Below are 12,995 nucleotides of genomic sequence, written 5' to 3' on the forward strand. Positions count from 1 at the left end.
TATAAGATCCTGAGGGGTCTTGACAGGGCGGATGTGGAAAGGATGTTTCCCCTTGTGGGAGAATCTAGGACCAGGGGTCATCCATTTAAGACAGAGATGAGGAGAAATTTTTACTGAGAATCGTGAGTCTTTGGAATTCCCTTCCTCAAAAAGCAGTGGAAACAGAGTCTTTGAATAAGTTTAAGGAAGAGGTGGAGAGGTTCTTGATAAGCAAGGGGATGAAAGGTTATCGGGGTAGGTGGTAATGTGGAGAAATCTGTTCAGCCATGAACTTATTGAATGGGGGAGCAGACTCGAGGGGCCAAGTGGCCTACTCCTAATTTGTATGTTCATATGAACATTGTGCAATCAATCAATCAGCGAACATCACCACTTCTGACCTTATGAATGAAGGAAGGTCATTGATGAAGCAGTTGAAAAAGGTTGGGTCTGGGGAAACTACACTGAGGAACTCCAGCATTGAGGTCCTGGGATTGCGAGGATTGACCTCCAACAACCACAACCATCTTCTTGGAGCTAGGTGTGCTCAAGAGGCCAGAGTTAGAAGAGCGCAGGTATCTCGCTGGGGCTGGAGGAGATTACAGAGATAGGGAGGGGTGAGGCCATGGAGGGATATGAAAACAAGGATGAGAATTAAAAAGACAAAAAACGAGGCATTGCCAGACCAGAAGCCAATGTAGGTCAGCGAGCACAGTGGTGACAGGCAACTGGAACGAACATTCAAAATATAGATTATTAGAATCTGGCAGGCTGTTGAACAAAACTATTGATACTCTGAGCGAGTTTAAAACGATGAAAACACCTCTTCCTCACCTTTCTTCCTGTGAAAGCTGCCCGATGCAGCGGAGTGTCTCCGACATCATTGACTACATTCACATCTGCATCAGCCTATCAGCAATAAAATGACCAATAAATAATCTGATGATTCACTACAAGATTCATGATCAGGGTTACGGTTACTATGTTGTGAAGCCTGTTTTCTTGTCACTGTAGTAACCATTGACACAATCAGGGTATATTTCCACAGAATGTACAGTTCAGAAACAACCAGCCCATGCTGGGGCTTATGCCCCACACGAGCTTCCTCCCACCCCTCTCCATCTCACCCTATCTGCATATCCCTCTATTCCTTTCTCCCTCATGTGTCTATCCAGGTTCCCCTTAAATACATCTATACCACTGCTCTCTCATTCTCACCACTCTCTGGGTAAAGAAGTTTCTCTTGAATTCCCCATTGGAGTTATTGTAGATCATAGAACATAGAACAGTACAGTACAGGCCCTTCGGCCCACGATGTTGTGCCGACCCTTTAACCTACTCTAAGATCAAACTACTTACATACCCATATTCTACTATCATCCATGTACCTATCCAAGAGTCACTTAAATGCCCCTAATGTATCTGCTTCTACTACCACCGCTGGCAGCGCATTCCACGCACCCACCACTCTCTGTGTAAAGAACCTACCTCTGACATCTCCCCGAAACCTTCCTCCAATCACCTTAAAATTATGCCCCCTGGTGATAGCCCTTTCCACCCTGGGAAAAAGTCTCTGGCTATCCACTCTATGCCTCTCATCATCTTATACCCCTCTATCAAGTCACCTCTCATCCTTCTTCGCTCCAATGAGAAAAGCCCTAGCTCCCTCAATCTTTCTTCATAAGACATGCCCTCCAGTCCAGGCAGCATCCTGGTGAATCTCCTCAGCACCCTCTCTAAAGCTTCCACATCCTTCCTATAATGAGGCGACCAGAACTGAACACAATATTCCAAGTGTGGTCTAACCAGGGCTTTATAGAGCTGCAGCATAACCTCGCGGCTCTTAAACTCAAGCCCCCTGTTAATGAAAGCCAACACCCCATACGCCTTCTTAACAACCCTATCAACTTGGGTGGAAACTTTGAGGGATCTATGGACGTGGACCCCAAGATCCCTCTGTTCCTCCACACTGCCAAGAATCCAGTCTTTAAGCCTGTATTCTGCATTCAAATTCGACCTTCCAAAATGAATCACTTCACACTTTTCCAGGTTGAACTCCATCTGCCACTTCTCAGCCCAACTCTGCATCCTGTCAATGTCCTGTTGCAACCTACAACAGCCTTCCACACTATCCACAACTCCAGCAACCTTTGTGTCATCGGTAAACCGACGAACCAAGTCTTCCACTTCCTCATCCAAGTCATTTATAAAAATCACAAAGAGCAGAGGTCCCAGAACAGATCCCCGCGGAACACCACTGGTCACCGAGCTCCAGGCTGAATACTTTCCATCTACTACCACCCTCTGTTTTCTATGGGCCAACCAATTCTGTAACCAGCCAGCCAAATTTCCCAGTATCCCATGCCTCCTTACTTTCTGAATGAGCCTACCATGGGGAACCTTATCAAACGCCTTGCTAAAATCCATATACACCACATCCACTGCTCTTGCTTCAATGTGTTTTGTCACATCCTCAAAGAATTCAATAAGGCTTGTGAGGCATGACCTGCCCCTCACAAAGCCATGCTGACTATCTCTGATCAAACTATGCTTTTCCAAATAATCATAAATCCTGTCTCTCAGAATCCTCTCCAATAATTTGCCCACTACCGACGTAAGACTGACTGGTCTATAATTCCCAGGGTTATCCCTATTCCCTTTCTTGAACAAGGGAATAACATTTTTTTTTTTTTGGAGAACATTACAGCGCAGTACAGGCCCTTTGGCCCTCGATGTTGCGCCGACCTGTGAAACCATCTGACCTACACTATTCCACTTTCATCCATATGTCTATCCAATGACCACTTAAATGCCCTTAAAGTTGGCGAGTCTACTACTGCTGCAGGCAGGGCGTTCCACGCCCCGACTACTCTCTGAGTAAAGAAACTACCTCTGACATCTGTCCTATATATATCACCTCTCAACTTAAAGCTATGTCCCCTCACGTTTGCCATCACCATCCGAGGAAAAAGACTCTCACTATCCACCCTAACTAACCCACTGCCACCTTCCAATCATCTGGTACTACTCCAGTGGACAGTGAGGACGTAAAGATCATCGCCAAAGGCACGGCAATCTCTCCCCTCGCTTCCCGTAATAACCTTGGGTATGTCCCATCTGGCCTCGGGGAGTTATCTATCCTCATGTCTTTCAGAATTTCCAGCACATCCTCCCTCTTAACATCAAACTGTTCGAGCATATCAGCCTGTTTCACGCTGTCCTCACGAACGAGCAGGTCCCTCGCACTAGTGAATACTGACGCAAAGTATTCATTTAGGACCTCCCCTACCTTCTCCGACTCCAGGCACAAGTTCCCTCCACTATCCCTGATCGGCCCGACCCTCACTCTGGCCATCCTCTTGTTCCTCACATAAGTGTAGAACGCCTTGGGATTTTCCTTAATCCTACCCGCCAAGACTTATTCATGTCCCCTTCTAGCTCTCCTAAGTCCATTCTTCAGTTCCTTCCTGGCTACCTTGTAACCCTCTAGAGCCCTGTCTGATCCTTGCTTCCTCAACCTTAAGTAAGCTTCCTTCTTCCTCTTGACTAGCTGTTCCACATCTCTCGTCATCCAAGGTTCCTTCACCCTACCATCCCTTCCTTGCCTCATAGGGACAAACCTATCCAGCAGTCGCAGCAAGTGCTCCCTGAACAACCTCCACATTTCTGTCGTGCATTTCCCTGAGAACATCTGTTCCCAATTTATGCTCCCCAGTTCCTGCCTAATAGCATTGTAATTCCCCCTCCCCCAATTAAATATTTTCCCATCCCGTCTGCTCCTGTCCCTCTCCATGACTATAGTAAAGGTCAGGCAGTTGTGACCACTATCACCGAAATGCTCTCCCACCGATAGATCTGCCACCTGGCCTGGTTCGTTGCCAAGCACCAAATCCAACATAGCCTCCTCTCTAGTCGGCCTATCTACATATTGAGTCAGGAAACCTTCCTGGACACACCTGACAAAAACTGCTCCATCCAAACTATTTGCACTAAGGAGGTTCCAATCAATATTAGGGAAGTTGAAGTCACCCATGACAACAACCCTGTTACTTCTGCACCTTTCCAAAATCTGCCTCCCAATCTGTTCCTCCGTGTCTCTGTTGCTATTGGGGGGGTCTATAGAAAACTCCCAACAAAGTGACTGCTCCTTTCCTGTTTCTGACTTCCACCCATAATGACTCAGTACACAAACCCTCCTCGACGACCTCCCTTTCTGCAGCTGTGATACTATCCCTGATTAGCAATGCCACTGCCCCCACCTCTTTTACCTCCCTCCCTATTCCTTTTGAAACATCTAAACCCTGGAACATCCAACATCCATTCCTGCCCCTGTGATATCCACGTCTTCGGAATGGCCACAACATCGTAGCTCCAAGTACTGATCCATGCTCTAAGTTCATCACCCTTATTTCTGACACTTCTTGCGTTAAAATAGACACACTTCAACCCATCATACTGGCTGCAACTTTGCCCCGTCAACCGTCTAACCTTCCTCGCAGACTCTCTACACTCGGTATCTGCCTGTTCAACAGCTACCCCATCCACTGATCCGTAGCTCCGGTTCCCATCCCCCTGCCAAACTAGTTTAAACCCTCCCGAAGAGCTCTAGGAAACCTCCCGCCCAGGATATTGGTGCCCCTCCAGTTCAGATGCAACCCGCCCTTCTTGTACAAGTCCCACCTTCCCCAGAAGGTATCCCAATGACCATCTTATATTTATAGCCTCTAGTTTTGGCATTTAAAATGGTAACTATAGTTATATTTATAGTTTATTTGACCTAATAACACATTGCCCTAGAGTTTCCTTCAGTTTGCATTGGTTTTATTAGCACATTTTGCCTGATGTCAGCACAACCAGGGCAGAAGATCGAGGAATTTTAAGTGCAGGTTACCTTGAACGCAAATCGAATTTCCGCAAGCTTTTGCGCGGATCTGAAAACGAACGCACTGGAAGCTGCCGCCCCTCCCCCCACACACCGGACAAAACTGGCCACACCCCCAGATCAAAATAGCGAGGATGGCGAGTTTCTACCAATGGCATCCATTCAAAGAGGTTCTTCAAATTAAGCATTTTGTACGTTCAAGGGTATCAGTTAGCATGTTTTAAATTCATGGAACAGAACCATCGAATGGTTACAACACTGCAGATTTTACTGCATAAAAAACTTTTTCCTCGTGTCGCCTTTGATTCTTTTGCCAGTCACCGTAAATCGGTGTACTCTGGTTTTCGACCCTACCTCCAATGGGAACAGTTTTTTTACATCTATTTTTGCCCAGATCGGTCAGGATTTTGAACACCTCTATCAAATCTCCTCTCAACCTTCTCCAAGGAGGCCAACAGACCCAGCTTCGCCAATCTATCCACTTCACTGAAGTTCCTCATCCCGGGAACCATTCTCGTAATGTTATTGTACTCTCTCCAGTGCCTTCACATCCTTCCTAAAGTGTGGTGCCCAGAATTGGACACAATACTCCAGCTGAGGCCAAACTAGTGTTTTATAAAAGGTTCATCATAACGTCCTTGCTTCTGTACTCTATGTCTCTATTTATAAAGCCCAGGATCCCGTCTGCTTTGTTAACCAATTTCTCAATCACCTCCCACCATCCATAATGATTTATGCACATATATCCCCAGGCCCCTCTGTTCCTGCACCCCTTCTAGAATTGTACTCTTTTATATTGTCTCTCCTTGTTCTTCCTACCAAAATGTATCACTTCACATTTTAAAAGTTTTTAATTACTAAAATATTTCATTTACTAAGAAACTGATTAGCGTGTGCTGATGAAACTAGTGAACGGTTCAGTGTAGTTTTTTTTTTTTAAAAAGTCACTTTCAGTGATTTAAAAATCGGGTTAGTCACAGGTGGAGGACCTGACACTCATTAAATATTTTTACTTTTTGTGATCGACCCATTTTCAGCCATATTAATAGAAGTGCATTAGGTTATCGGTCTAAAATACATCACGGAATACTCTTTAATGCAAGGAAAGAAAATGAATTCCCTTCAGGTGAGATCTGGGGCTGTTTCTTGCTGGGCAAGAGATCGTCTTGTGCAAGAGGGAAGTAACGCAGAGTATTATCAAGATAAGAGCGATTTCCTGCAATGGTTTTGATCACCTGCAGGGACAGGACGGCAGTTGGGGGGGGGGTTGGGGGGGGCGGGGGGAGGGGTGGCGGTGAGGCGAGAAGAGACATTTCCCTGATTTTTTTTTTTCCCCTGAATTCGACCCGTGCTTTTATTCGATTTTTCACCTCTCCCAGGAGGTCTGATAGTTGCGGGGGGGACAGAGAGTCTATATATTGAGAGGCACAAACTATCACAATGTGGGTGGGACAGTCTGGATGGAACAGAAGATCGTTACCTATCCGTCATTGCTCATATTGAAGATCAGTTTAAGAAACGTAAGACAATTATCGAAGAACAGAACATGAAAATTTCCAAACACGGAAAGCAAATCAAAATACAGATCATGGGTCTGTAAAAATTCATTTATGGGATATAGGCATCACTCACAAAGCCAGAATTTATTACCCATCTTTAATTGCCCTTGAGAAAGTGGTTGTGAGCCACCTTCTGAACACAACTGAGTAGCTTGTCCTCACTTTCCACCCCACCAGCCTCCACATCCAAAGGATCATCCTCCTCCATTTCTGACACCTCCAGTGTGATGGCACCACCAAACACATCTTCCTTTCCCCATCACGGTCAGCATTCCGAAGGGATCGTTCCCTCTGCAACACCCTGGTCCACTCCTCCATCACCCCCGACACCTCGTCCCCTTTCCACAGCACCTTCCCACACAATCGCAGGAGGTGTAATATCTGCCCTTTTACCTCCTCTCTCCTCACTATCCAAGTCCCCAAACACTCCTTTCAGGTGAAGCAGTGATTTACTTGTACTTCTTTCAATGTAGTATACTGTATTCGCTGCTCACAATGTGGCCGCCTCTACATTGGGGAGACCGAACACAGATTGGGTGACCGCTTTGCGGAACACCTGCGCTCAGTCCAAAAGCATGACCCTGAGCTTCCGGTTGCTTGCCGTTTCAACACCCCACCCTCGCTCTCAGCCACTTTTCTGTCCTTGGCCCGCTGCAGTGTTCCAGTGCAATGCAAGCTCAAGAAGCAGCACCTGATCTTTCGATTAGACACTCTACAACCTTACGGACTCAACCTTGATTTCAACAATTTCAGAGCATGACCGGCCTTTTTTTTTTAAACCATGTGCATGTTTTATCTATGTAGTCAGAGCTGCTCATTATTCCACTATTAACACTCTCTCTAGACTAATGCTTTGTCTTTCACCACAAGCATTCACACACTCTTTGCCTTTATCCCAGGACAGCTTTGTTATTTAATCTCTCCTGCCCTCTGCCCGATCAAACATTTTCCCCTTTTGTTCTCTTCCCCAACAACCATTCCCTCCGTCCTTCCTTTGCTTAAAACCCAATTCTTTTCTAACCTTTGCCAGTTCTGATGGAAGGTCACAGACCTGAAACGTTAACTCTGATTCCCTCTCCACAGATGCTGCCAGACCTGCTGAGTATTTCCAGCAGCTTTGTGTATTTATTTGAGTGGCTTGCTGGTCCATTTCAGAAAACATTTAAGAGGGAACCACATTGCTGTGGGTCTGGAGTCACATGTAGGCCAGACTGGGTAAGGACAGCAGATTTCCTTCCCCAAAGGACATTAGTGAACCAAATGGGTTTTTGCAATAATCTGGTGGTCACATGTTCACCATTACTGATATTACATTTTTATTCAATTAATTGCATTTAAATTCACCAGCTGCTGCGGTGGGATTTGAGCTGGTAAAACTGGAGTCAATGGGAATCAGGGGGAAAATTCTCCACTGATTGGAGTCATACCTAGCACAAGCTGATAAGTGGCAAGTAACATTCGCGCCACACAAGTCCGCCAGGCAATGACCATCTCCAATAAGGAGAGAATCTAACCACCTCCCATTGTCATTCAACAGCATTACCATTGCTGAATCCCCCACTATCAACATCCTAGGGGCGACCATTGACCAGAAATTGAACTGGGCCAGCCACCTAAATACCGTGGCTACAAGAGCAGGTCAGAGACTGGGGATTCTGTGGCAAGTAACTCACCTCCTGACTCCCCAAAGCCTGTCCACCATCTACAAGGCACAAGTCAGGAGTGTGATGGAATACTCTCCACTTGCCTGGATGGGTGCAGCTCCAACAACACTCAAGAAGCTCGACACCATCCAGGACAAAGCAGCCCGCTTGATTGGCATCCCATCCACAAACATTCACTCCCTCCACCACCGACGCACAGTGGCAGCAGTGCGTACCATCTACAAGATGCACTGCAACAATGCACCAAGGCTCCTTAGACAGCACCTTCCAAACCAGCGACCTCTACCACATAGAAGAACAAGGGCAGCAGATACATGGGAACACCACCATCTGCAAGTTTCCCTCCAAGTCACACATCGTCCTGAATTGGAACTATATCGCCGTTCCTTCAATGTTGCTGGGACAAAATCCTGGAACTCCCTTCCTAACAGCACTGTGGACTGCAGCAGTTCAAGAAGGCAGCTCACCACCACCTTCTCAAGGGCAATTCGGGATGGGCAATAAATGCAGGCCTAGCCAAAAAAAAAAAAATACATGTCTCCATTCCATTAGCCCAGGCCTCTGGATGACTAGTCCAGTAACATAACCACTACGCTACCACATTGGTAGCCAAAACTCGACAAGTATTTCTGTTCCCAGAATTGCGGAGTTCAATTATTACGATAAAAAATTGTACATGTTATGAACCCTGAACAATTCTCCAAGATGGCGAAATGATTCATTGTATTAGGTTTACAGTATCGAATATTACGGCATGATTTAAGTTACCAAGACTTTGCAAGTTGATCACAGTTTGGTATTCTACCCTCCCTAACTGGATTCCAGTCACAGGGGAAACACCAAATACATTCTGAATCCTGAAGTTACTTCCAAGTGTGTCAGTGTCTCATACTAGTAGAGTTAGATAGCGAGAATCTATTTCCTCTACTGGGGGTGGTGGTGGGGAGAGGGGGGGTGGTGAGGAGTCCAGAACAAGGGGGCATAATCTTAAAATTCGAGCCAGGCCATTCAGGGGTGATGTCAGGAAGCACTTCTTCACACAAAGGGTAGTGGAAATCTGGAACTCTCTCCCCGCAAAAAAAATGTTGAGGCGGGGGGGGGGGGGGGGGGGGGTCAACTGAAAATTTCAAAACTAAAAAAAGTGATAGATTTTTTCTGGGTAAGGGTATTAATGGTTACAGAAGCAAGGTGGGTAGACGGAAGCAAGGTGTAGATCAGCCATGAAAGGCCGATGTTTCTACGATTACAGATTCCTGTAAACATTTATTTTCAGCGTGCAAATTACAATTACCCAGATTGTTATATTCAATTCACAGAATAAGCATCTCCAAATTCGTCATGATACGTCAGCCACAGTTTTAATGCAACTTTTGTAATCTAAGTAATAAGCAATCAAGAAACAGATGCAAGGACACATTTCAGTATGCAGAGATACACACATCTTAACAACCCTTGTACATTTCAGTAAAAAAAATTAACACAACACTCAACTGGAACAAAACTACATTTGTTATCTATAGCATTTCTTGATATGAAGTTTCAAAATTAAGTACACACTGAACATTTAAAAATCAAAAAAAAAACAAACTTACTTTTAATAATTCCTCAACGACATCTTTATGTCCAAAATAGCAGGCGAGATGTAGAGGGGTCCAACCAAAGTTAGACTTGCTCCGGCCTAAATCAGAACAAATTGATAATAATCATTCAATCCCAAGACACTTTGTAGTTATAAATGATTTAAAGAACATTACTCATTGTAATGATCTGAAAAAGCTGACTGGTAGGAAAACAAAGTATTTACAGCAAAGAGACAGGCCATTCGGCCCAATAGGTTTATGCTCCACACGAGCCTCCACCCACCTTTTCAGCATATCCTTCGATTCCTTTTTCCCTCATGTACTCATCTAGCTTCCCCTTAAATGCATCTATGCCAGTCACCTCAACCACTCTATATGTTAGCCAGTTCCACATTCTCACCACTCTGATGTTTCTCCTGAATTCCCCATTGGATTTAGTAGTGACTATCTTATATTAATGGCCTCCTCATACTGATCTCACCCACAAGCAGAAACATCTTCTCCACATCGACCCTATCAAACCTATTTATAATCTTGAAGACCTCTATCAGATCCTCCTCAGACATCAACTGTGAAGACAATAATTCAGTGAATTTCTCCCCGATCTCTTCCAGGTCCCCTTGCTGGATCCCATTAAGAGTGAAGTGTTTAGCTGTAGGCACTGCATCTCAGGAAGGTTTTTTTATTTATTCGTTCATGGGTAGTGGGCATCACTGGCTAGGCCAGCATTTATTGCCCATCCCTAATTGCCCTTGAACTGAGTGGCCATTTCAGAGGGCATTTTAAAGAGTCAAGCGCATTGCTGTGGATGTGGAGTCACATGTCGGCCAGACCAGGTAAGGACGGCAGATTTCCTTCCCTAAAGGACATTAGTGAACCAGATGGGGTTTTACAACAATCGACAATGGTTTCATGGTCACACTAGACTAGCTTTTTAATTACAGATTTATTAATTGAATTCAAATTTCACCATCTGCCCTGGTGGGAGTCGACCCCCCCCCACCGTCCCCAGAACATTAGCCTGGGCCTCTGGGCTACCAGTCCAGTGATATTACCACTACACCACTGCCTCCCCTGTCCTTGGAGAGGGTATAGCTCAGATTCATCAAACTGATCATGGGGATAATAGGATTCAGTTAGGAGGCCAAGTTGCACAGACTATGCTCATATCCCCCTGAGCATAGAAGATTAAGGGGTGATCGAATCGAGGTGTTTAAGATGAATTGGATAGAGTGGAAAGAGAAAATATTTCCTCTGGTGGAGAGAGCCCAGAACAAAGGAGTTTAACCTTAAAATTAGAGCCAGCCTGTTCAGGGGTGATGTCAGGAAGCACTTCTTCACACAAAGGGGAGTGGAAATCTGAAACTCTCTACCCCACACCCCCCCCCCCATCGACGAAAATAAACTGTTGAGGTTGGGGGTCAACTGAAAATATCAAAACAAAGACTGATAGATTTTTGTTGGGTAAGGTTATTAATGGTTGTAAGACCCAAGAAGAGTAATTGGAGTCAAGATAAGATCAGCCATGATATAACTGAATGGCAGAATAAGCTCGAGGGGCAGAATAGCCTCCTCCTGTTCTGATATTCCTTCAATGATGCAGTTACCAGAGTGGTTAGAAAGCGTAGACCATGGTGATCAGTCCTTCCTGTCCCTACTTCATCTGCTATTTCTCCACATCAACACACATTTTAAGGTGAGTATCACTGCAGAGTGAAATCTTTCTTGAGAGACTTCAGTTAATGTGGAGAGACTGGAGAAGCTAGGATTGTTCTCCTTAGAGCAGAGAAGGTTAATGGGAGATTAACAGAGGTGTTCAAAATTACAAAATGCTTTGATAGAGTAAATAAGGAGAAACTGTTTCCAGTGGCAGGAAGCTCAGTACCCAGAAGAGACAGATTTAAAGTAATTGGCAAAAGAACCAGAGGGGAGTTCAGGAGAATTTTTAAAAAAATATAAAACGCAGCGATTTGTTGTGATCTGGAACGCGCTGCCTGAGAGGGCGGTAGAAGCAGATTCAATCGTAACTTTCAAAAGGGAATTGGATAAATACTTAAGGATAGAATTTGCAGGGCTATAGGGAAAGAGCAGGGGCAGTGGGACTAATTAGATAGCTCTTTCAAAGAGCTAGCACAGACACAATGGGCCGAATGCCCTCCTTCTATGCTGCATGATTCTATGATTTCTACTACTCAACAGCGATGATTTCAAATTTTAAACAAAAACTAGTACACAAATAGCAAACGAAAAATCAGTAATTAGAAATAAGATTATTGTTGAACACAACAATTACCTTTGCAGTTAACATTAAAAGCCAAATTTTCAACCTTCCTGCGATCCAGCAGTTGTTTGACTTCTTCCAAGACACCATTCCGAGCCTGATGAAGCAACTGATCCTCAGCATCACGCACTACTTGGTCCTCAATTTCTAAACTCATTCCTAAAAAAAGGAAAAAAAATTCAAAATAAAATGAAAGCAAAAACGAAACGTTAATTCTGCTTCTCTCTCCACAGATGCTGCCAGACCTGCTGAGTATTTCCAGCACTTTTTTGTTTTTATTTCAAAATAAAATGAATTGCGTTCAAAATCCAAAAGGCCAGCGATTTGCAGGTTAATAGCCCAGATCTTGGAGTGAGCACCTCGCAATGTTCCACGTTTGTTAAGACTCTTTTCTGCAGCCTTCAAATCAAAATATTTTTGTGCCGGGAGTGGGAGCGGATCACGGTGAAGTGAGGGGAGGGGCAACAGGGCATTGGAGACATTGGTGAATGACAGGACCTCGCTCTGCACAAGGGTGGTGGAAGCAGAGATGAATAATTTAAAAAGGAAATTGGATGGGTACGTGAGAAAAATAAACTTGCAGGGCTATTGGGATAGAGCAGGGAACAGGGCTGAATGGATTGCTCTATAGTAGAGCCAGAATGGACTAGATGGGCCAAATGGCCTGTGCTGTAATGACCTGATGATCAGTCTATCTCTTTAAACAATGAAATTTAAGGATTCAGAAAGAGACAGTGCAATGTGAGAGAAGAAAATCAGGTAAATTAGAATCAAATCAGGTACAGAAAGAGAAATAAAAAGAGGGGGTAAAGATTAGATTGAGAGAGAGAGAGAGAGAGAGAGCCACACACACAGACAGAAAAGGAAAAGGGGGGGGGGGGGGGGGGGGGGGGGGTGAGAAAAAAAAGTGAATTTCTGATGACCTTTCCAATTTCCACTTGTGACGAAAGGTCACTGACCTGAAATGTTAACTCGGTTTCTCTCTCCACAGACGCTGCCTGGCCTGCTGAGTATTTCCAGCACTTTCTGTTTTTATTAAAAAAAGGATCT

At 44.7% G+C, this 12,995-nt stretch overlaps 1 protein-coding gene across 4 annotated transcripts in view; it reads right to left on the bottom strand.

Annotated features, from left to right (window-relative positions):
* Positions 1-12,995, bottom strand: part of osbpl1a (oxysterol binding protein-like 1A) — a 308,693-nt gene that overhangs the window by 284,901 nt on the left and 10,797 nt on the right. For all 4 annotated transcript variants that reach the window (XM_068031100.1, XM_068031099.1, XM_068031098.1 and 1 more), the window contains exons 2-4: positions 11,958-12,104; positions 9,677-9,762; positions 814-888 (exon numbers count right to left, since the gene is read on the bottom strand). In XM_068031100.1, coding sequence (XP_067887201.1) covers positions 814-888; positions 9,677-9,762; positions 11,958-12,102 — 306 coding nt within the window. In that variant the 5' untranslated portion in view covers positions 12,103-12,104. The remainder of the gene's footprint in view (positions 1-813; positions 889-9,676; positions 9,763-11,957; positions 12,105-12,995) is intronic.

This window comes from Heterodontus francisci, chromosome 5, assembly GCF_036365525.1.
Source record: "Heterodontus francisci isolate sHetFra1 chromosome 5, sHetFra1.hap1, whole genome shotgun sequence".
Lineage (NCBI taxonomy): Eukaryota > Metazoa > Chordata > Chondrichthyes > Heterodontiformes > Heterodontidae > Heterodontus > Heterodontus francisci.